We start from the raw sequence: 24422 nt of genomic DNA on the forward strand, positions 1-24422 counted from the left end.
TATTGAATTTTTGATGTTTTTGGGGGAAGAGATGCTCAGTCTGTTTTTGAAGTCTTGAATGAGAACATGCAGGGCTATAATTTCAGGGAGAAACTTGTGGCACATACCTATGATGGGGCTGCTGTCGTGGCTTCAGCTCTCAATGGTTTGCAGGCCAAAGTTAAGGCAAAAGCCCCCAGTGCGATGCACAAACATTGGTGCTGTCTCAGGGGGGCTAAATGCTTATCTGAGTGCAGAATGTTTTTTGCATCTCTCTGGGTTTGCCACATTTTCTCAAAATCCACAAAAAGGATGTCTTTTTGTGAGTCTGCAGGCTGCTCAAGGTTGCTCAGAAACCTTCCTACTCAATGGAATTTTACATCACGGAAAATGAGCACTGTGGCAAACAATTATGATGCCCTCCTGGAGACTTTTGAGAAGATCATTGCAGATAAGACTATGGATGATGACATATTAGATTGTGCCAAAGGCTTTCTGATGAAACTGGAGGATTTTGAGTTTGTGTTCATGTTGTACACATATGAACAAATCTTCTCTGAGTGTTTGACATTGTCCAGCAGAGATCTATGGATGTTCTGTACTGCAAGAAAAGAATTGAGTTTCTTCTTGCTTATGTCTAAGAGAAGAGGTCAGAGGGGGCTTTCCAGGCTGTCTATGCCAAAGCACCATATCTCACATCGGAACCGCAGACTGAGCCCCTGAGAAAGTGCCGTCCGTCACAACTGAGGGATGCCTAATTTGGAAAGCATGCGCTTCTTAGAATTAGTCAATCCAGGGAAATTTGATGAGATGAGACAAGTGTTTCCAGAGGCGGCGTTTGAGAGTGTCCTGAAAGGTTGTGGCCAGTTCTTTGATTCAGGGAGACTGGGGTCTGAACTTCAGGTCCTTTATTCAAACCAGGACTTGCAGGACATCAGGGGAAAGCTGTTCTTGCTGTTTCTGAAAGACATGGAGTTGGACAGTGCAATGCCTCAGCTGTACAAACTGTTGTCATTAGTAGCAACAGTTGGAGCTACATCCGCAGGTGTAGAGAGGAGCTTCTCCTGTTTAAAGCGGCTCAAGTCTTACACCTGCAACACAATTGGCCAAGGCTGTTTAAGCAGCCTAGCTCTGCTGGCTATTGAGAGGACACGGGTCAGGTCCCTGGAAAAGACGCCTAGTTGGTATGACAATAATTTTCTTGAAAAGGAACGGGTAGAATTTACATGTAAATAAACAAACACATTCATGATGTAGGCCAGAAAAATGAGCTTCCCCTCCTTGAACGACCAGCAGCTGCCACAGGTGAGTGAACGATAACACAAATACTTTCTGCTAAAGAGCTCAATGGCTAAAAAAAATCTTACCTCATGTGACAAGTTGGTTTTCTCTCACAGCCTCCTGACTTTAGCCGTCTGTTTACTTTCCTCACTTATGTCTCTGAACTGCCACTTACTTTGATTTCTCTCATCAACGGACTCCGCCGCTGATTCAACATGCTGACAAGGACTGGTGAGGGCTGACTATTGCCAGTGGTGTGGGACAAAAAACTCGGGCGACAGACACTCACCATTGGCCCTACTTTGACCTGTCAGCCTGGTGTGTCCCACACATGCTAAATGAAAATGTTGAATACGGTAAACATTATACCTGCGAAACATCAGAATGTTAGCATTGTCGTTATGAGTATGTTAGCATGCTGACATTAGAATTTCGTTCAAAGCACTGACTTACCTAAGTGCAGCCTCACAGAGAGACTAGCATGCCTATATGGCTCTTAGTCTTGTTACAAAAAAGGCTTAGTAATAACCTAAAACAGATGGGTACTGTAGTTTTTAGCAAACACTACTCAAACAGGAGCTGGGAACTATTTTTAGCTGCTGAGTCTACTGTGTATTTATGGCAGCAGGACGGTTTATGTGACCTGCAGTGCTCATGTTCATCGCAATGAAGGGACATGTACCCCAGTGCAACAGTGTGACTCCTTGATGTGTCTTTAATAGTTTTTGGACAACAGTGGAGCTCTATGGCACAGAGGAAGAAGATATATCAGGCTGTGATATACACACATATTAGGGTGCTGCTTCTTAGAACATTCATTGCTGGTTTTGGTCTTTTATTGGGATTTATTGACTATATGAAAAATATCCTTGAGATCCACATACTACTAAACATCTCATCTTTGGTTCTCTGAGCCTTTTGCACCATACAGACGCTGTTGCAGTGCTATTTTTGTTGGTGGAGGGGGGTGTAATGTTGGCACTCTCCACCCACCCGCTTCCCAGGAGTGTGTGTTCATGTGCCTGTATGATTGTGTGTGTGTGTTTGTTTTAGGAAATGATGCAGAGCCAGTTTGTGTAAATTTATCCGCGACAGAGCTGAAAAAAACTTAGTTCACTGAAGCAGGTCGGGCAACCATTTGGTCGCCATGCGCCATATTTGCCACGTGTCGTATTAAGTGGAACATGTTCATGTGATCATTTTCCTTGTAGAAGGATTGAGAAGTGTGCTGCAGCCTACTGGGAGGAAGCAAACCTCCACACTGGTATATTTGAGCTATAGCCAATGGGAAGGTCCTTTCACATTAATAGGTGCTCACTCAGATGCTGTGGCATTTAATAAACACTATCGCTGTTCTACTTAAGGAGATTAATGATTATTGGGATGATATGTGACACAGGAATCAATCACATAATCAATCACGTATGCGCTGGTTTAACTTTTGGATTGTAACTTATACAGAATTTTTCCATCCATCTGATACATCTCAGGACCACCGTCAATGCTTGTTCTCGTGGGCGTACATGTGCATCCCAGCTTTACTAAAGTCCACCTCTCAACCGGCGGCGGCTGAGAAGCGTGCCGTGCCTGGGCATGGATCAGTACTCACGCTGGTCAAACGAACTAGACTTTAGCTGTCATTCGTGCTTGGGCGCAGTACGAATGGTAAGTGTGAGTGCGCTGTAAGACTCTTTTTTTAAAGGAAAATAATTAAAATTTAGCATCATTGTATTGCAGAACCCTGTTAAAACAATTGTAAGTTAAATCCCACATTTCTTTTTTTAGTTTTGAAACATGATTTGCATTGTAATTGAAGAATCATGAATAGAATCGAGACATGAGTATGAACGGTCTTGTTCTGCTTTTTTTAAGTAAAGTGAAAAAAAAAGGTTGAAAATCAGGTACCTCTTGATACTGCTGATTAAAGATGGTGCAATCATTTACCTGCAGCCTGAATATTCTTTTCATCTTTGTCTTATATGTTTAGCCTCCTCAGAAAAAAAAACCCTCACCTCATTATAAGAAGGGCTTTTAGCTATGCTAATAAGGTTATTTGCATGCAAACCACTTGTCCTTGGGGAATTACAAAAATGTTCCACTGTACTATAGTTTTACCACTATCCATTTTACTTGAGACTTTAATCTAATTCTTAAAAGCAGGAAGGAACACAATCAAACTGAAATCTGTAACATCCAAACAAACATTTGCATAAATACAAAGAAAACAAGAATTGCAGTCAGATTGGAGCTCTGACACCATTGTCAGCAGTTAGAAAGAAAGCGATGAATCTTGCAAACTGTCATACCCAAGGGAATTCCTCGTGTCTTCATTATGGCTGTGGGACATATTTGAATATGTGAAGGGCGTTCATTAAGAAGTTCAGTATGAAAGAATAATCTGGAAAGGTTATAGATTTAAATTCAAGCATAAAATGTCATTGCCAGGACGAATGAAGTCAGCCCAGTGAGTGAGAAGAGAAAAAGGCCATAGCACAATCATAGCTTCATGTTGACAATGATGTTGCAGAGTATAGTTTAAACATACACAACTTGACATTCTTCTTTCAGTTTCCTCCCACTAAGCTGCTGAAGGCTATAGTTACCTTGTGCAGATTTAACCTTGTGAGACCAGAACAAATTCTGAACTTTCCAATTAGTTTATAGCTGACTCTAGCTTGTGATCGTTAAATGAATTCCCCCTTGCTCTGTGGCCATGAGTTGGTCAAGATTCATACTGTAAACTGCAAGCAACACAACTTACTGTAGAGTGTTGAGGGTTTATGGGTAAGTTGCTTTCTGCCTTTTGTGACTTGATTTACATCTAAATGGGAACATGCTCAGCCAAGTGTTGGCCACAGAAACACTCTTTTTATTTCACGAAGACCTCTGCTGCAATATCTGCAATAAAGTAACACTGGAGCGATATGAAATCCCATACTTCTCTCCTTCGACCCTTGACACAAAACCTTTCAGACGACAGCCTACATCAGTCCACCATGCCTCGTGCCTTTTGCCTGAAAACAGTTAACAATGTCCACAACATTGTTGAAACGTCCTTCACCAAGCTTCAAATCCATGCCATATCTATCTTGTGGGATGAGTCCAATCAGCAAGAGCAGGTGAATAAATGATACTAGTGAATTGTAAGTGTGGGCTGGTGAAGAGCCGGGTGTTGTGAGGCTGGGTGGAGCGAGGGCTGCTGGCTCAGGTTAATGAGGTGGTCTGGGAGTGTGGACTGGGTCTTGACTGCAGTATGTGTGGAGCTTGCTATAGCCTGGGGGAGATTTGTAGCCCTAAGACCACTGGTGAGACTATCTTCGCCTCCGGCTGTGTATGCACTATGAGTGTGTGTGTGTTGGGATGTATGTGTGGTTGTGCGAGAGACGGTGTGTGTGATATTGCCCTCAGGATGACACAGGTTGAAGCTTTGCTATCTCTGTGTGTAATGTTGGCATTTGTGCATTAATATACATGCCTATGTTTGCATGCATGCCCATTCCCACGTGTGTTGCTGGGTGTTTGCGCTCTGATCTGTGTGTTTTCCCATTTCTGTGTTGATTCCGACCACAAATGTGTACACGGGGCCCCTCCTCTCCTGCCCCAGTCTCATTACCATTCCGCCCTTCCCTCCACCATTTTACGCAACGCCATCAAGGCCTCGCCTCTTGGTGTTTGCATTGTAAATCAGGCCTGACAATAAGGCGATGATTAGATCCTACTCATATTCAAAAAACCCTGATTTATTTATTCATCTTCCTCTATTGCAGGGCATCAACATGCATAATATCTGACCAAGGTGACATACCCACTTCCAAATGTTATTCATTGCCTCTGCAGGTCAACCTCTTAACCAACAAACTCAAACAGCGCAGATTAAATGAGATTTTTTTATGGGAGGATGTGCAAATGACAGCTCCTTGGCTCCTTTCATCCACAGGAGGGCTGTTCTGCTGGTTCTCTGCCTCATGCATGTACATGTGGTATCAGATCAGGTATCAGGATGGGTTCTGCAATCTGTCACGGTTTCAACATTTGGAGAGTGGATGTAGCCTTGAGTGTAAAACTGTGGTATGCTGCCTCTGTTTTCATGAATATGTGCAAAATATTATTTATGGAACGCTTCAGGATTTGGAGCAGCGGATCCAATTGATCACCAGTTAAGCTTTTGCTCTGTTGTTGTTTTGGTTTTTAGGAAATTGGCATCATCGGGATTGGGCTAATTTCAATCAGAATTGCAGACTGCCCTTGTGAAATGATGTCATTATTTTTTCCAAGAATTTTGGTGGGTAATATATGCAAATGAACTGTCTCTCATGAGATTTTTTTTAATACTTTGGTGAAAATAGCATGGAGAATTTAGAGTGCCCTAAGAAGAGCTGGGCTTGTAATCAATAAATCGATAAAATAATTAAAAATCATATCAACATGATTTATTTAAAAAACAAACAAAAAAACAAGATCAAATACAGTAATGGTGTTGGTCTGTTGTTCTGTCCACTACTTTGATCTAGACTGAAATCCCAACAACAAACAACTACTGACAAAACATTTGACATTCATTCTTTTTTTTCCTTCAGATTTGAAGAATGATATTCATGTCCCCTTCAGGAAGAATTGTGATAACTTTTAAATAAAAATAATCTAGCATGGTCACCAGGTCAATTTGGCTGTTTCAGTATTTCAGTTTATTCGTACAGTGCCCATTCAATACATGCCTGTTCTGAATGGGTTGACGGCTTCACCTGTGACACTGGGCCTCAAACAGCCATAGATTTATTATGATGTTCACATGGGAAAAATATTGAATTACTATGGTAACTCATTATAATGTGAAATAACTTACCAAAGGCCCCCAAAGCACTTAAAACATGTGCAGCTGAACTGTATACTACTGAGGACAACATTGTACTGCTACATTAACCTGAGAGAAATGTTACTTGTTATGCTGCAGATTCAGATTTTACTCACGCTATAAAACAGTTAAACTATGATGCATTATTGTTCATTAAACTATCCAGCAGTATTTGGATAGAATGGAAAGCTCCAACATGAACAGACAAAAACATTTGAATGCAGGACTTTTACTGTGCAGTATTCTACTACTATTACAGTTAAATGGTAAATGGACGTCTACTTCTTATATAGCAGAGGCTGCCATGCAAGGTGCTGTTTGCTCATCAGGATCTAATTTAACCTTGGCGCAGCCTTCGGGAGCAATTTGGGGTTCAGTGTCTTGCCCAAGGACACTTCGACATGTGGATTGGAGCAGCCGGGGGTCAAACCGCCGATCTTCAGATTAGTGTACGACCCGCTCTGCCTCTACCGGCCCAGGTAATAGTTTGACTTCAAAAAGTAAATCCCTGAAAACACACCCAGCGGCTACTAGCTGTCAGAAACACTGGTAAAATACACTGAGTGGTATTAGGTATTTATTTCTAAATAGGCGTTTGAGTCACATGCTTTGAAATAATCACTGTGGTTCTAAAATAGTTAGAGCATGAATTTAGCGGAGGAGAGAATTACTCTCAATGCTTTTCCTTTCTGTCCATTTCACATTAATGAGAAACACAGTGGTGTACAATTAAAATAATACTTCTAACACATGCTGTTTGTAAATTATGTGTTTGCCGTTTACAGGCAATGCTCAGACAGATTGAGAAAATAGCTAAATCTAACTTCATCGGTACGTTTGGTCGGTAATTAGAGCAAAGTTGTTATTTCCTTGTTTCTTTTAACGGAATTCTGTTGATACAGGCATCAGCTCAGACCAGCACTGAGCAGCCTGCCGAGAGGTTCATGACCGGAGGCCCGTTCCTTAAAGGACGCGAAGAAAAGCAGGGCTTAAAGTCCAAAACCTGCCCTGAATGAGCAGTCAGGCCTTAATCAGTTGCATAGGGGTCAATTCATGCTCACTCAATCAGACTTATTGGAGACAGGTTCAAGTAGTCATGATCACTGCGTGTGCACGCTGTACTGAAGCAGCCTGAGAGGTTTAACATGGATCAAATTAGATATACCATGGCAAACAGCAGTGTTAAAGGAAGAGTGGCGATGTTCACAGAGCAGCACTTACCAGCCTTTAATATTCTAAACATAAAATAATTCCTACATCTTATACAGTGCTTTAAGTGGAAACAAATAAGTGCAAGTACTCCCCTTATTCCCCCCTTGGCATGTGCATCTGGCGGCCAGTATGGGCAAAACATTAAGGATTACATTCTGAATTTGTACAGTGGATAAAAGATGCTCAAAGAGAATGCTTATTTTCACAACATTAATTTATTCAAATATCCACAGTGGTGGAAGAAATACTCACAGCTTTTATTATTTATACTGATACCACACTGTAGTAAAAGTCCTGCATTCAAAATGTTACTGAAGTAAAAATACAAAACTATTAGCATCAAAATTTACTTAAAGTATCACCTTGCAGCTGATAAAGTGTGGGACATCCAACCATCCATCCATCTTCAACTGCTTGTCCCTAACAGGGTCGCGGGGGGGCTGGAGCCGATCCTGGCTGACATTGGGCGTGAGGCGGGGTCCGCCCTGAACAGGTCGCCAGTCTATCAAAGGGCACATAGCGACAAACAGAGACAGACACCCATTCACACTCACATTCATACCTACGCGCAATTTCTAGTCATCCATGAACCTAACACCTGCATGTCTTTGGACTGTGGGAGGAAGCTGGAGAACCCAGAGAAAACCTGCGCAGACACGGGGAGACTAGAACCAGGAACCCTCTCGCTGTGAGAAGACAGTGCTATTTTGTATTGAGAATCAGAATCTGTAAAGTAACAGTTAACTAAAGTTACCAAATAAATGTAATAATGTAAAAAGTACAACAATTCCTTTGAGATAAAGTAAAGTACAAGTACCTACAGTACTTAGTTATACTTGCAGAATTGGCATCAGAATATTCTGGATTTCAACAGAGCTGACATGTTTTTTTAAAAAAAAAACACCGTACTTGATCCTTTGACCAACAGTCTGGCCGTTCATCTTGAACGAGGTTACTGCTAACGTCACAATTGGCAGCAATGTCGGTAGCATTAGCAAGGAGGTTGCTACATATATCAACAAGCTGTTTGCTGCCAGCAGTGGCGCTAACATTATCTTGCTGCTCCTGACCTGCATTTTCTGGCTCAGTAGTATTTGATGGTTGGAGAGTTTTGTCATCATCCGACTCCGTTCCAGTTCACATTCTCTTGTCGCTTTTAGGAGCCAGGCCAACTTTACTGCCGTGTTTTTAATCTTCTGCATTTGCCTGTTTATCCAACATTGCTGTGGCTCATGAGTTCAATTCAATTCAATTCAATTCAATTCAATATTATTTATAGTGCCAATTCATAACAAAAGTTATCTCAGGACACTTTACAAACTAGGTAAAGACCACACTCTATGACTTATTTATGATTTACATAGACCCAACAATTCCCCCGTAGAGTACAGTGACAACGAAAACCTTCCCTATGACAGGCAGGAACGTCAGACAGACCCAGCTCTGTGGAGGACGGACATCTGTCTTGACCAGTTAGAGAGGAAGAAAAGGAGAGAGAAAGAGAGAAAAGATGGACAGATGGACAGAGAGAGACAAAGACAGACACAAAGACAGAGACAGACACACTTCCAGTATCTATAATATCTATAGTAATGTGAATATGACTTATATGTTATGGCAGTTAATATAGCAGAATAGTAATAACAAGAACAGCTAAGGTTATAGATTATAATAGTAGCAGGAAGCGTCATGCAGGACCACGGCAGCAGGCACCACCACGATCAGCAGAGACCTGCGAGACGACAAAGCACAAACAACTGCGGGGAAGAAGTGAATTAGTTACATGCATTGATGAGACATGAATGATAGACAGAGTGGAGAGAAGCTCAGAGTATCTGGAAAAGTATGATCCCCTGGCAGACTAGGCCTATAGCAGCATAATTAAGCAGAACAAAATCAGCTTAAAGATAACAACATTGCTAAGGGCTCGTAAATCCTAGCTGAAAGCTTTATCAAAAAGGAAAGTTTTAAGTTTACTCTTAAATAAGGGAAGCATATATAAGGTGAAAAGAATCAGTCCAAGGACTGACTAACTTTAGTGTGCATGGAGGATTTGTCGTTAACATGTACAAACTGAGATCTATCTGATAAATATGACTTAAACCAGCTCAGTGCGGTTCCTTTAATGCCAATTAGATTCTCCAGTCTCTGTAGCAGGATGTGATGGTCAATAGTGTCGAAGGCCGCACTAAGATCTAGTAAAACAAGTAAAGAGACAAGTCCTTTGTCTGAAGCTATTAGAAGGTCGTTAGTAATTTTCACCAGTGCTGTCTCAGTGCTATGATTCATTCTAAATCCTGACTGGAAGTCCTCAAATAACTCATTATTATGTAAAAAGTCACACAGCTGATTGGCGACTAATTTCTCGAGGATTTTAGAGAGAAAAGTAAGGTTAGATATAGGTCTATAGTTGGCTAGTACCTCAGGATCAAGACTGGGCTTTTTAAGAAGAGGTTTAATTACAGCTACTTTAAAAGACTGTGGTACATAACCTGCTGATAAAGACATGTTAATCATATCTACTACAGGAGTGCTAACTATAGGTAACACTTCCTTAAGTAACCTAGTTGGAATAGAGTCTAGGAGACAAGTAGAGGGCTTTGATGCGTACATAGTAGATGTTAATTTGTTAAGGTCGACTGTAGAAAAGCAGTCCAAGAAAATATCAGGTCGTACAGTTGGTTCCTGGTTTTGAAGAAAAATTGGTGCCAAGCGAGTTGATTTTGTCTCTAATAGTAGAGTCAAGCAACAGAGTCAAGTGTTGTTCGTAGTGAGCCTGCAACACTGTCAACAAGGTGATCAATTTCAGAGAAACTAGAGTTAGTAAAGGAATCTTGAATATTAGGATAAGGCATTAAATTAAATGCAGATGGAACCGATTCCTTAAATTTAGTTACAGCACTATCAGATAACATCTAGTGTAGAAACTTTTGCCCAGAGGTGAGTAGTCCTGTAATATGAATTCAAAAGTTATTAAATAATGGTCTGATAAAATAGTATTCTGTGGAAAGACTATTAAGTCATTGATTTCTACACCATATGCCAAAACAAGGTCGAGGGTGTGATTAAAACAGTGAGTAGGTTTATGTACACTCTGACTAAAACCAATCGAATATAATAGAGAGATAAACGCAATACTAAGGCTATTATTATCAACGTCCACGTGAATATTAATATCTCCTACAATGATTACTTTATCAGATTTAAGGACTAAGTTTAACAGAAACTCTGAGAATTTAGACAGAAATTCAGAGTACGGACCAGGAGCACGGTACACTATAACAAGTATAATTGGCTGCACAGTTTTCTAGGTTGAACGTGAAAGACTAAGAACAAGACTTTCAAATGAATCATAATTTTGTTTAGGTTTAGGGTTTATTATTAGGCCTGAGTCAAAAATAGCGGCAACGCCTCCTCCTCGACCGCTGCCTTGAGGAATATGAGTATTAATATGACTGGGAGGAGTTGATTCATTTAGGCTAACATATTCTTAAGGACACAGCCATGTTTCAGTCAGACAAAGTACATCAATATGGTTATCTGATATCAGATCATTTACTAATACAGCTTTAGATGACAGAGATCTGAGGTTTAAAAGTCCACATTTTATTTTCTGATTTTGTTGCATTATCGCAGATTTGGTTTTGATTTGTATCAAGTTTTTCTGTATAGCGCCTCTTCTGTTCATTTGTGATCTGGTTAATTTAGATGATCGTGGGGCACACAGCGTTTGTATACTATACTGAGCTGGAAAATGCTCCACAGGGAGCGCAGAGAGGTGTGTTAGACTGCCACTCTGCTTCCTGGGCACCTGCGATAAGGGCAGCGCAGAGAGGTGTATTAAACTGCGACTCTGCTTCCTGATCCCAACACTGGGTTGGCATGGTTTTAGACCGCTAACAACTGCGTCCAGGTTCTTAAATAGGAGAGTGGCTCCAAAGTAGGATGAATACCATCTCTCCTAATAAGACCAGGTATTCCCCAGAAAGACTGCCGATTATCTATGAAGCCCACATTATTTACCGGGCACCATCCAGACAGCCAGCGACGGAATGATGACATGTGGCTATACATGTCATCGCAAGTAGAGTTGGGCAGGGGACCAGAGAAAATTATGGAGTCCGACATAGTTTTTGCATATGCACACACCGACTCCACATTAATTGTAGTGACCTCCGATTGATGTAATCGGGTGTCCTTACCGCCGGCGTGAATAACAATCTTACCATATTTACGTTTATCCTTAGCCAGCAGTTTCAAATAGGGCTCAATGTCGCCCACTCTGGCCCCTGGGATGCATTTTACTATGGTCCCTGGTGTTGCTAAGTTCACGTTTCTCAGAATGGAGCTGCCAATAACCAGTGTTTCCTCAGCAGGTGTGTCACTGAGTGGGGAAAACTTGTTTGAAACGTGAACGGGTGGATGGTTAACCATGGGCTTCGATTTAGAGCTATGCTTTCTTCTCACGGTCACCCAGGAGGACCCTGGCTGCTCAGGGATTGCCGGGGGAGGGTTAGCAGAAGCTAACACTACACTATGTGGCTTTGCACCGGCTAAAGTTATAGGTGGCCGGCTAGCTACCGCAGCACAAGACTGAGCTTCCATGGTGCAGAGCCGTGCCTCTAACTCGCTGAGCCTTGCCTGCAGTGCTACAAATACACTACACTTATTACATTTACCATTATCACTAAAGGAGGCAGAGGAGTAGCTAAAGATAAGACACTCCGAGCAAGAGAGAGCGGGGGAAGCCATCACCAGCCATGAAGCTAACTGCTAAGCTAAAGTGGCTAACAGCGTGTAACGTTTAACACTATGGAATTAGCCAGAAGGCGGCTGAAAGAAGGAGAGCTGTGAGTGCTTGAGTAGAACCAGTGGATTTTAAGGTTAAGCGGTTACTCTCTCTCTGCCTGTTACCGTAACAACAAGCAACAAACAAAACACGACTGACACATTTATTCAAACAAAACTATAAAGACTGATCAGATAGGTAACGTTATGTCTGACACCATCATGAAAAACTAAGCATAGAGGCATCCAGGAGGACAACTAATGTTACTCAGTCTCCTCCTGTTTATCCGTCACTATGGCAACCTCGTTATTGGTTTTGTTTTATGAATGTACTAAAAGTAGATTTAGTACATTGACTAAATTAATTTAAAAATAAACAAAAGCAGATTTAGTACATTGACCCAACTAATTTAAAAATAAACACACAAAAAGCAGATTTAGTACATTGACCAAATTAATTTAAAATAAAAAGTAGATTTAGTACATTGACTTAATTAAATCAAAAATAAATAAGAAGCAGATTTAGTACATTGACTAAATTAATTTAAAAGTATATTAACAAAAAAAGATAATGATAAAGTAATACTGTGTTTCCACTGCAGCTTTGATACACACACTTACCAGCGGCCGCTCCTTATGTAGAGTTGACATGTGTGACGTAATGAAACGTTCCACTTCGGTTACAACAAACTTGTGTGCGTCATGTCCAGCGAGAGCAAAGGCAAGCGTCATGAAGTGCACCCTGGGTAATGTAGTTTAACTACCATAAATTGCAGAGAGACAGATTTGGAGAGGAAAGGAAAGGGTTCTGGGAGCTCGTGAGAAGTCCCGGACACCATGGGGTAAAATCTAGAAGTGGGGGTACTGCGTAAAGGTGCGTTTCGGCCCACAAAGCACTGATCTTATATGGATTTTAAGCAGCGATGGCTGAAGGGCCGGCTACAGCATTCATGGGTTGCCTTAGTAGAATAAATCCAAGATCATTAACATACAACATTGTAACAATGGCTACTTCTTATTGCATTTAATCCATATCAGTCCACAGTTGTTGCATTTCACTAGGACGGTTCCTATCATTCACTCTGCTCCAGATGACCAGCAGAGTTTTTTCAGCTCATGGACGGGGTGGGGGGGGGCTCCATGTGCAGTGGAGGGTGGGGGTGAGGGATGGTGTTGGGACCAGTGATGTTCGGAGGAGGGCAGAGGCACAGTTTTACATTATAAAGTTTTGTAATTGTGTTTTTTTAATTTAATCTTTGTCAACGTCATTTCTTCACTCCATCAGTTTATTTAAATTTTTGGACCGCCTGCTCCTACACCAACAATACACCCGCCAAATGTGAAGTAGATGGGATAAAAGGTTTTCAAGATATGCAAAGGACACACACACACACACACACACACACACGCACGCGCGCACACACACACACACACACACGCAGACATTGCTCCAGACAATGTCAAATATTGCATCTCCTAAACATTAGCATGCTGATGTAAGCATTTAGCTCAAAGTGTAACTGTGCCCAAGTACAGCCTCACATGTTTATACGTTCATTCTTGCATGCACTTCCACTTCAATCATCACCCATTCTTTGTTTGGTAGCAGAGTTAGTAGAGCTGTGTTCAAGAGCGCTATAAAACTCAGAACATCACAGCCTCAGTTACATCAAACAGCCGACTCACTGATGTGTTTATTTTGACTTTTTTGTGTGAGGGTTGACTCTACCTGTGCTCCCGACCTGTGGGTCTCTGTCAGCCCCGGCTCTCTTCACTGCTTTCTTAGTCTGATTTTGCAGAGAGTGAAGTGTTGATGATTCGCCATGAGACAGGGACACATCTTTGTCTACCACAAGTCTGCTTTTAATGAACTGGTGCAAAACCCCTGCCAGGTCACAATCTGGAGTGCGAGAAATGTTCTCCATGTCGCTTTCTGTGATTAAATCACAAGGAGGATCAGTTTTCTTTTTATGGCCTTTGTTTGTAGCAGGAAGCATTCCCATTCCACGTTGGATAGAAATTCAACACTGTACAGCAAATTCACCTTCAAACCAAAGCAAGACAAGAGAAAGCTTTGGACATGCTTGAAGTGTGGAGGCCAAAGGCAGTGATCACATCATATGTGACCAGATATGGATTTTCATTTCAATGCCTGTGGTAAACGGGGTGAAACTGCAGCTATGCCACAGACTAACCTAACATCAATACAGCAGAGGCCCATTCTGTGCCTGAGAATTGTTGGAAAATTGAATGCTCAATAGAAGCTTTTCTTGCTGCACAGATTCCGATGAAAGAGTACAACTGCCTCCAATCCAAATTCACAAAACCCTTTGATGTTTGTTGGAATAATTTTATGCCTACTTCTCATTTTCCCTTTTATGCTTGCTTTTGAATTTTGATTGCGACTACAGGCACTTTTTAGTTGATATGCATTGTGAACTTTGTAATAATTCAAAGGCCTTTGTTGAGGAACAAACATGTAATTTGTCCTCAAACTGAATATCACGACTTATTGTGTAACTACACACCTTTGGCGAGTTCAGAGTGTGGTTGCCAGGCGGTTGTTGTCTCCTTTTTTCCGAAAGATATCCACTGTTGAAATTAAATTTCTTGTTGGTGTTTTCACAGTGTGTTCTTGTCTGTTCTTGTGTGTACATTCACGCTTCAACAGCCACTGTATGACATGTGTTTGTGTATATTTAGGGATGCATGTTTGCCTGCTCAAATCTGGAATTTGGTGGCCCGTACCTTCGAAGGGTGGCAAAACTTGAGAGGCGGCCTAAAATACTGTGCAGTAATTGGAATTGCTTTATCTTCAGTCTCATCAATTAATGTGCAATTTTCCATTTAATCACTAACACGCTCACTGCATTTGCAATTAAAATGAGGAATGATAACAGAGAAGATGCCTTTCAGCTGATACCAGTTGGAATGAGAACAGAGACCAGGAGACGCAATCAGAACACAAAATTACTCGCAGAGGCGTGCACATGGCACACAAATAAGTGTGATCACACACGGTGCACACAGTCATGCTCATATAGTGCTGCACCGAATACACACACACACACACACAAGCACAGTATGACATGATAAAACATGCAGATTTGCAGCTAAAATTCCAAATAACAACTTGTCAATGAAAGTAAACTAGCATTTAACATCAAAATGTTGGCAGCAGTGAATTCAGATGACACTCAAATCCAGAAGGATCTCAGCCGGTTCTCTTGTTTTCTGACAGAAAAGTCAGGGACATTGGCAGGGTCTGGGTCTCAGTGGGGGATGAGCTCAGTGGCAGGGAGTATTTGTCATGCATTGTCCTGGTTCTGAAAACTACCCAAAGTGAGGATTTTTTCCCCAAAGAGCGCAGGGCTCAACACACAGATGTGTGAAACTGTAGGAGGAGCATACAGCAGGGGTTTTATGGTGCATTCACATTGGGAGCAATAGAGGCGATTAAATCGCCCGAAACACGAGTATCGCGTCGATCTCTCACATTTGTCACATTCTTGATCATCGCTGCAATCGCAGGTGGCAGCCGAGGCGACTAGCTAACTGACCCCCGGCTCAGCATACACTGCTGTTGTGCTAAATGGACGTTATGCTAGTGCTAACAGGGATCTGAATGCTTTTTAAAAGAACCGAAGTGAGCTCTCAGAGGAAGTGTGTGACTCTTAAAAGAGCTGTTGTGTTGTAGTGAGATCAGGCCGTCAGTGATGCCTGACGCCTTTTTTCTTCTTCTTCTAGATTTCCGGCAGACTAGATGCCTAAAGGCACGTCCCTGTCATCCACAGTTCATAGTTATATCCATTATATTATATGCAATGCAACAATGGCAGCTTTGTTGTGCCCTGGATGTTATCACGGAGAACTTTGATGACGCTTACCTCAATCTCAATGCTGATTGGCTGTTGCTGCACAGCATCATGTTGCTTGAAAAGTTCAAATTTTTCAACTTCAAGCAACACAAGCGATGAGGTGATGGACACGATCAACGCTTCGTCGCATTGCTCTTATCATCCGAATCGGGTCGCTGGGAGCAACATCGCATGTCATTGTGTCATTTACATTGGTTTGGATGGAAGCTTGCAGCTTTCATCGCCTCCATCACTTTTGGTGTGAATGCACGGTTAGTGTCTGTGATATTCGTTTATAGATTTACAGTGAGCCCATTGTACTTTATGGTACATTTTCATTTTGTATATCTGTGTATGATATACCTTTTACAGCATTTCTAAGATCCTCTCATGGAATTCTTGTAAAAATAACTTGATTATTGAAGTTCTTTTAGCTCAGTTCATAACCTCAGCCCATCTTTTCTTACTCATGCAGTAACTCTGAACGGATGTTGCAGCCGGTGCAGAGATTTTGCTCCGATCTTCCAGTTGCATTCCACTAGCTTGTAACCAAGTGTTTCCCTCCATGTCAATACTGTTCAGTCCAAGTGTCCAACAACTCATTGTAATTCCTGCCTGCCTTTCGTGACCACACAAGGCTCTGTGTGACATGATAAGGCATTTTTCCAGGTTTTGAGTTAAAAGCACCAAACTGAACTTTGTAGTGTCCATATTCATCTGTTTTTGACATCAGGGCTTATGATGTTTAAATATAAAAGAGGTTTCACAAAGCACGCCCTCACATTTATCAAAACACCAATACCGCCCTCAGGTCAAATAGCTAATGTACAGGACATTTTCATGCAGTGTATACACATAGGTTATAAGTAGCTTCAGGATGGAGCTCCTACTGTGCTTGTCTATAGTAAGTTGGGGTGATGGTAGGGGGTCTGCGTGTGTGTGTGCGTGTGTGTGTGTGCGTGTGTGTGTGTGCGTGCGTGCGTGTGTGTGTGTGTCTGTGTGTGTGTGTGTGTGTGTGTGTGTGTGTGTGTGTGTGTGTGTGTGTGTGTGTGTGTGTGTGTGTGTAATGTACCCCTGAACCAATTAGCTCCTTCAATGGGGGCGGGAGCGGTGGTTACAGTGATGTTCCACAGGGTAAAGCCCTCAGCCCTGTGGGGTCCTGGCCAATAGCAATTAGCCCACCAACAAGAGCCCTAATTAGCCCTCTTGATTGGCTCTGTAACAGCGCAACAACAACACCAGCAGCCGCCAACACATAGAAACAACCAAGGTGACTTCACCAAGAAGCACTGCTTTAAAGCCAGCTGTACTGTAATTAGTAAACAAGCATAGCTGGCTGTAATTGGTAAAAAAAGTAGTCGGGTTTGTTTGGGGTGTCATTATGAACCTGCTGCTCTGTAAAGTATTCCTGTAAAGGGCTCCATGATTGAGTCTGTATTGCTTTGTTGTCTTTCTGCTTGGTAGCATTGTTCGATCACTCAGTATTAATACATCACCCGACCGACTGTCAGCTCTGTGTAATACATGCAGAGGGAGACTGAGGGGGAGGTGGAGCAAAGAAATAAATTAGTAAATGGAGAAGGGGGGAAAAGAAGTGTGAGAATCCCATCTCCTATTATTTAATCATAGCAGCACCTGGTGGCTGCTGCTGTAATAGAATTTACAATCACTGCTTGCACTGGATTTATGTTTTTTTCCACTTTCTTTTCTTTCCCAGTCTAAATGTGAAGCTATCCCATGATGCAACATGTTTCCCCAGCACCTGCAGTGACAATGATGGCCACCCAGAGCGTTCCTCCACCATCGTACCAGGAGAGCCAACAGGTCAGAGGTTTCATTAGAAACACGAAACAAATCCATGTCAGTTTAAATGTCCACTATATTTTGAATATTTTCACAGCTTTACCTTACTGTCAGACAGCTTTCTTTCAGCTCCCTCTCTAAACTGATTAACTAAAATATGTTTTGCTTCAGTTGCTGCATCCTTCTACAGCAGCTTTTGTTTCAGTACGCATGTCATCTACTGTACACTGACTATGGATAAGTACCTCAACGTAAATTGTTTCTTATGTAGACATGCTTATTTAATGTTATTTGCAATACTTTAAATCGTAAAACCAAGTTTTCAGGTGATTTGAATTAACATTGATTTTTAGAGCGGGCAACCAACGTTATTTTGTGCAAGACACCATGAAGTTAATGACTTCTGCTCCTACCAACTAGTCATCTCATGATAATCAATATATTATACACATATCACTGTAGTCTAGGATTCTTTTTTATGGGTAATATTAAATCGCATGTAGAGTAAACAGTAAGTCTCTATAGTAGTATTAAAGTAATATTGCAGTGATACCAAAACAGATACAGGTTAAAGTTAACCCTTGGGTTTTGTTGACACTGGATTGACTTCCTCAAAGACACCAATGCTTTATGTGTTATCATAGTAGGAATTATAATAAACAACCATGTCGTCCTTAATTTGCAAAAAAGTGACGATTATATTTTATTGTCACAGTATATCATCTTAAATAGAGATGCAGTAATGTTTCCAGTGAGGGTTAAGTCCCTTTTAGAGCTTTATCAACAAACATGTATGACAGAAATCCAAATAGTCTACTGTCATCATTAATTGGGATTTAGGCGAAGTAGTGCTGCTTTTTAACTCATACAGTATCACAGACACAGAGCACATGAACATCCACTGTATAAGCATGTTCTACAGCTGGGGTCTCTGAGGTCCCAAACGGAGGTCTCTACAGGAATATTAAAATGATTTTTCATGAGGTGGAATTGAAATTTCTAATTAAGACGTGAGTGATACATACTGTATGTCAAAGTATAAGAATAAGAGGTCAAGCCCCAGTCTGCGGTGTTCAACAACACGTGATGCCCCCAACAGGTCAGTGTAATTAACATCTCCTAGCTGTGGCTGTGTGTAACACTGCAGACCATCCCACGGAGGGGACGGAGAGTAGGTTCATTCGACCATCTAACCCTCCACCTCGTCCAAACCACCTCTGTCTGCTTTCGCCCAGGGGATTAGTGCCATGGGAGAGCTCCGGAGCTGCAGTCTGCGCGCTCGGCAAATGCAAATGAGAGCTAGTTAAGTGTGAAGAAGCTAATTTATTTCCCATTTGGTGCTGGGATTAAGACTTGAAGCTTCCTCCCAACCCAACCCGACTCAAAAAAAAAAAAGCGAGTGGGGGTTGTTAGAGTTATTTCCTCAGAGAGAAGGAATGAGAGACAAAAGTGGAGTGGAAAGGGAAGACGAAAACAGATCATGTTCATAAAGCATGTTGCTCCTCTGGCCAGCCTACAACACAAATAACACCAGAAGAACTGCATCTCTAATGATTCCTTGTTGAACCAAATGAATACAGTATGGTTTAGTAGTAAGGACTGTTGAGAACACATTGTTAAGTTGCTAAATACTAATTGAATATATAATTTAACAGGACTCTATATAAGACTAGAGCATGCCTTGTTCAATTACTGAATCTATTCTATCTCATTCATTTTGCTTTAAAGCTTCATTACAAGGCTACTGACCTGTCAAGCAACAATGATTCATTTCAGTTACATCCTCATTTGTAGTCTGTCGGCTTCAGATGCATGTTGCACCTTATTGCTTTTGAAAAGTGATTAAAAAATGACTTAGACCTCACAAGCAGCTGTTCGCTCATTACCAGAAAGCAGAAGTAATCTATGTAAGGGTTTTACACAATTGGGTCAGGGTGAAGTGACTGAATGGTTGGGTTTTATGGTAGCAACTGTACGCATCCGCAGTTATAAGCCCATGCTAAAGAAAAAAAATTATAGGTTCATTATAGGTTCTAATTATAGTTTGTTTTTTTAAGATCATTTTAACTGACATGAATTCTTTCTATGTATTTATGTTTACATGCTAGTAGCAATGTCGGCTGTCGGTCTACTATTTTGGTCCACACTGAAATAAGTATCTCAATTCTTGATGTCTTACCATGAAATGTGGTACGGGCTATATTAATATTTGGTTAATGTTCATGATCAAATACCAGCAAAACTAATGACAGGTGTACTTTGTGTCTCCTCACTAGGATGATACATTATACCTGCTACACTTAAACATGTTAGCAGTGTCACTGTGAGAATGCTAATATTAACATTTAGCTCAAAGCACTGCTTTGCCTAAAAACTGGGAGTGACATCACATCTGAGTTGAGTCTTGTCTAAAAACCATTATATTTAATGGGGTGAGGGGACACTAGTCAGGTTAGCCATTGTTAACAGAACCAGTTGATAACAACGCATTATGCTCTATTTTGTATTTTGTATCTTATATTATTAACACTGTAACACCACAGTTAAAAGATGGACAGGACTGTGTGTATGACTGATTTAACGAGACACGAATAAGACAGAAGTGTACATATCCCTACAGCTTTGACTAAGTGTTAATGCTGAGGGCAGCCATGTTGGATTGTGGGATCGGGGTTGGTGGGATTCTTCCGACTTTCCTACTCAGAATTAGGACTTTGGGTGGTGTTCCAGTTGAAACTTCTGACTGGGAATCCTGAAATTCTGCATTTCAACTGGAACACACTGTACAGCCTCAGAGAGCTACTAGCATGTCTGTAGGCTCTTATTGTTTTTATTACTATCTGGGAACCATCCATTCCACCCTCCACTGCTTCAACTCTAAAGCTAAAGAACCAACCTTAAAAACCATCTGAACAGGACAAAATAGTTTAACTGCAACGTCTTTTGTTATTGTTTTATGTGTCCCCAGATGACGGGCACCACCCAGCAGAACACCAAGACCCCACAGGTCCATATCCCAGCCGCCTCTGCAGCAGGAAATACCTCTGTCAGTGTGACCCTCGACCCCCAGGCCCAGCTTGAGTCTGACAAGAGGGCTGTATACAGGTTGGTTCAATCTCCAGTCATTGGGGGAATAATGCACAACCGTGAAATGCTTTTTTTTCTCTTGCAACTGGTAATCACTTTGCCTTTTGGTAAATAAATGTGACTATTTGTCAGACTAGTTTTCGCAATGTGCACCGTTCTGCCCTTGAATTTCCCGTCCTTTGAAATATTTATTGCATTTTCTCTCTGGCCCCATGCTGGCTTTAAGAAACTGTACTAAATTGACTTGATATGCTACTTGCTGATGAAGGCCACAGGCACTCATGTTGGTTTTTTTTATATATTTTCTTTAACTAGCCATGACTTAAAAGCTTTTGAAATTGTACTTGAAGGGTGCCTCCTCCAATTTTCACTCAGTTTCGTTCATAAATCAAAGAGCACCTTCAGTAAATGCTTTCAATCATCAAAGGCAAGAAGAAGCACCCTCAATTTCCTTTTCTTTGAATTTAATAAATTGGCTTTAAAATAAGCATTTTATATCCTGGCACCATCCAGGCTGTTTCTCTGACTGTATATTGGGTCTAGCATCTTATGACTCTGATTATTAGGGGGAGACAATACATAAATACATAAATGAATTAATGCTTTCCAGTCCTGTACTGTCTTATAAACACCCAGGAGGGATAAAATAAACTAAAAAGTGTTCATCGGGCAAACAGAGTTTTTTTGTGTAAGGTTCGAGACTTAAATTGTAAAACATAATTTATTTCTCTTTCACGCCAACAGTCATTTTCAAAGGTAAGCATCACTCTCAGTGGCAGAGACCCCATTTTGGGATTACACTACTAGTTTGCTAATACTTCTTGGTCAAGGTTAAGTCCAAATATAGAAATGAACCATACTGAGGGAAAAGAGATTTCAATATGTGTCAAAATAAATACATCTAAACCATTCTTGTTTGTTGGAGGCAGTGTACATTTTTGAAAATGTCTTGGCACTTTCTTTAAGTAAACAGTAGGTTTAATTTGCAGTAGGCTCTGAGTAAAAGCACTGTGAAATGTTGTCTGACAATTTCCACACTATAGATAACATCACCCTTGTTCTAGGATGTTAACCGATCACCCTATAGACATTTTTTCCAAACTGTATTATTTTATTTACCAATGCTGGAAGGCACCACCTTGTTATGCATAGAAAATAAGCAAGAAAATCACTGTTTCAACCCAAAACTCCAGAAAAAAAAAAAACACCTCACACCTCTCGCAGCTTACCACTAGAATATTGATGCACCTTTATAATGAGCTTGTATTATCTATTTATGAAGTAAATTATTTAAAAAAAAAAACAGAAATTTTAATCGAGCCAGTGTAGGCTGCAAACTAACAACTTACTAGATTTGTCAAGCTGAATGAGACATGCCCTGGTGCAGCCCTTCCTGTAACGATGATACCGCAGACTGTGTTGGGCCGTCTGTCCCAGCTCCTCAGGTCCCACCCGTGGGTATCACCACTGCTGTCTGAGGAGGTGTGAGCCCCCGTGTTCAGGCCTGAGGCAAGCTGCTGTAAAGTCCTTAGCAGCTCCTCTGAGATACAGGGCTGCCTTTGATGTGAGCAGCCATGTTTGGAGCAGCTCCGGGTGGTGTGTGGCGTATGTGGGGGAGGGGCGGGGGTGTCTCAGCCCTTCTTCCACTACATGGGCTTTCTGGATCCCCACTTTCCTCCTCTTCCTTCCCTAAACCACACACACAGGAAAGGGGAACACAGGAAGCTCACAGTAGGAGCTAATCACAACAAGAATGTTTGTAGCAATGATACAGACCTTATTATTTATAAGTGTATTTAAATGTAGTCTCAGCTATCCAGCTCTGTTGTTGTCTTCTGAAGAGAATATATTAATGTTAATAATGCTAATGTACTTTATTAGCTGTTTGATTGGAGTGCCTCTATAAGAGCTGGGATATGTGTATCCACTCTTGGGTGTGTTAATTAATGTAAAACAGTTTTAAACATGCACAGTAGAAGAACACTTGCAGCAGTGTGCATTGTTTGTGTTGTGCGGTGGTAAAAGTGCTGGAAATTACACAGAGGTGCAACAAACAGGAGGACGATGTGCATCCATACACCATACACTGAAGTCAATGCATAGATAAAAGAAATAGTTAAACATCTTTGGAACACCACTTGTTTTCTTTTTTTCCGAGCGTGAGATGAGAAGATCAACCTCATGTTTGGGGTATGTAGCTTAGCATAAAGACTGAAAGCAGAGAAAAACAGCTAGCCTGACTTTCCAGAAGAGAGTGGGAAGAACATCTTATCCAATTCCTCTAAAGCACATATCTTATTTTTGAAATATATAGACACAAACAGAAATGTAAAAACTAACAGTGTATGGCAGCCCACCCGTGAGCCAAATCCGGCCCTCCAACAAACATATTTGTCCCCCTGACAAAAGCTCTGAAAAGTTTTTCCTGTTGTAGTTTTCATCAAAACGTTTGGCATGGTTTCATATAAAGCAGCTGTAGATATCACTACAAGGCTCTTGTAAATACAAATAAACATGACCTAGTATCATCCCATCGATCTATATAGAAAGCCTGTGTCAGACGTTATGTTGCCTATGTGTGTGTGTGTGTGTGTGTGTGTGTGTGTGTGTGTGTGTGTGTGTGTGTGTGTGAGTGTGTGTGTGTGTGTGTGTGTGTTTGTGTGTGTGTGTGCGTGTGTGTGTGTGTGGGTGTGGGTGTGTGTGTGTGTGTGTGTGTGTGTGTCCTTTGCATACCTCGAGAACCATTCATCCGATCTACTTCACACTTGGCAGGTGTATTGCTGGGGACCCAAGGACGTGTAGTGTCAATGTTGGTGCGATTTGTAAAGATGACACATTCAATAATAATAAACTTTGAATATGCAGCAGCAGGGACAGGTATTCAGGGCTCTGTTGAGCCGGATCGAGCATGTCAAGTTTGCCATACAAACTAATAACACTAACGTTACTGCTGGCAAATTACCTTGACTACTTGAGTTCATGCTCTGCTTTATAGCCGTGGTGGTTTTGTTTAAGCAAGCAGCTATTTGAAAAAGAATACCTCTGTTGAGGGTATTTCACCAGTGTTTCTTCCCCAGTAGGGGTCGCAAGTGATCGACAACTGCTTCAGTGACCAAGCATTTCTAGCATCAGCTAGGCTAAAAACAAGCCTTACCTTGTTAGTCGCAGGCCACATTTTGGCCTTTGTGGTGGTTTAAAAACCGACATCCATAGAAAGGTTTGGTCTTGTTTGAATCAGAGCATCTGCAACCCAATTTGTTAAGATCCCCAAATCTTAGGCATATTATGGGATCAATAATTCCTTGTTTTTGTGAGCTTCGCCTCCATCTTGAATATAGAGCTACTGCAGCCGAGATGTACAGTAAAAGCAGGGAGCAAGTGGGAAACAGTACGACTGTACAGGAGTAGCGAGGTTGGTAAGGACAGCAGCGTGAAGTGGGACAGTGAGTCCATGAGTCTGCATTTGGCGGCAGTGTATTTTGGACTTAATAGAGCTGGCATAGACAATTGAGTGAGATTTAAATCTTCTTTGTTTGGGAAATGAGAGGGAGACACAGCTGGCA

The 24422-nt window shown here is 41.4% G+C and overlaps 1 protein-coding gene across 1 annotated transcript in view; it reads left to right on the forward strand.

Moving 5' to 3' along the window:
- pknox2 (pbx/knotted 1 homeobox 2) overlaps positions 1–24422 on the forward strand; it is a 101381-nt gene that overhangs the window by 35153 nt on the left and 41806 nt on the right. The window contains exons 2-3 of the mRNA XM_083926635.1: positions 17687–17793; positions 20741–20877. Of these exons, the coding sequence (XP_083782761.1) occupies positions 17707–17793; positions 20741–20877 (224 nt within the window). The 5' untranslated portion in view covers positions 17687–17706. The remainder of the gene's footprint in view (positions 1–17686; positions 17794–20740; positions 20878–24422) is intronic.

This window comes from Echiichthys vipera, assembly GCF_963691815.1.
Source record: "Echiichthys vipera genome assembly, chromosome: 14".
NCBI classification, from domain to species: domain Eukaryota; kingdom Metazoa; phylum Chordata; class Actinopteri; order Perciformes; family Trachinidae; genus Echiichthys; species Echiichthys vipera.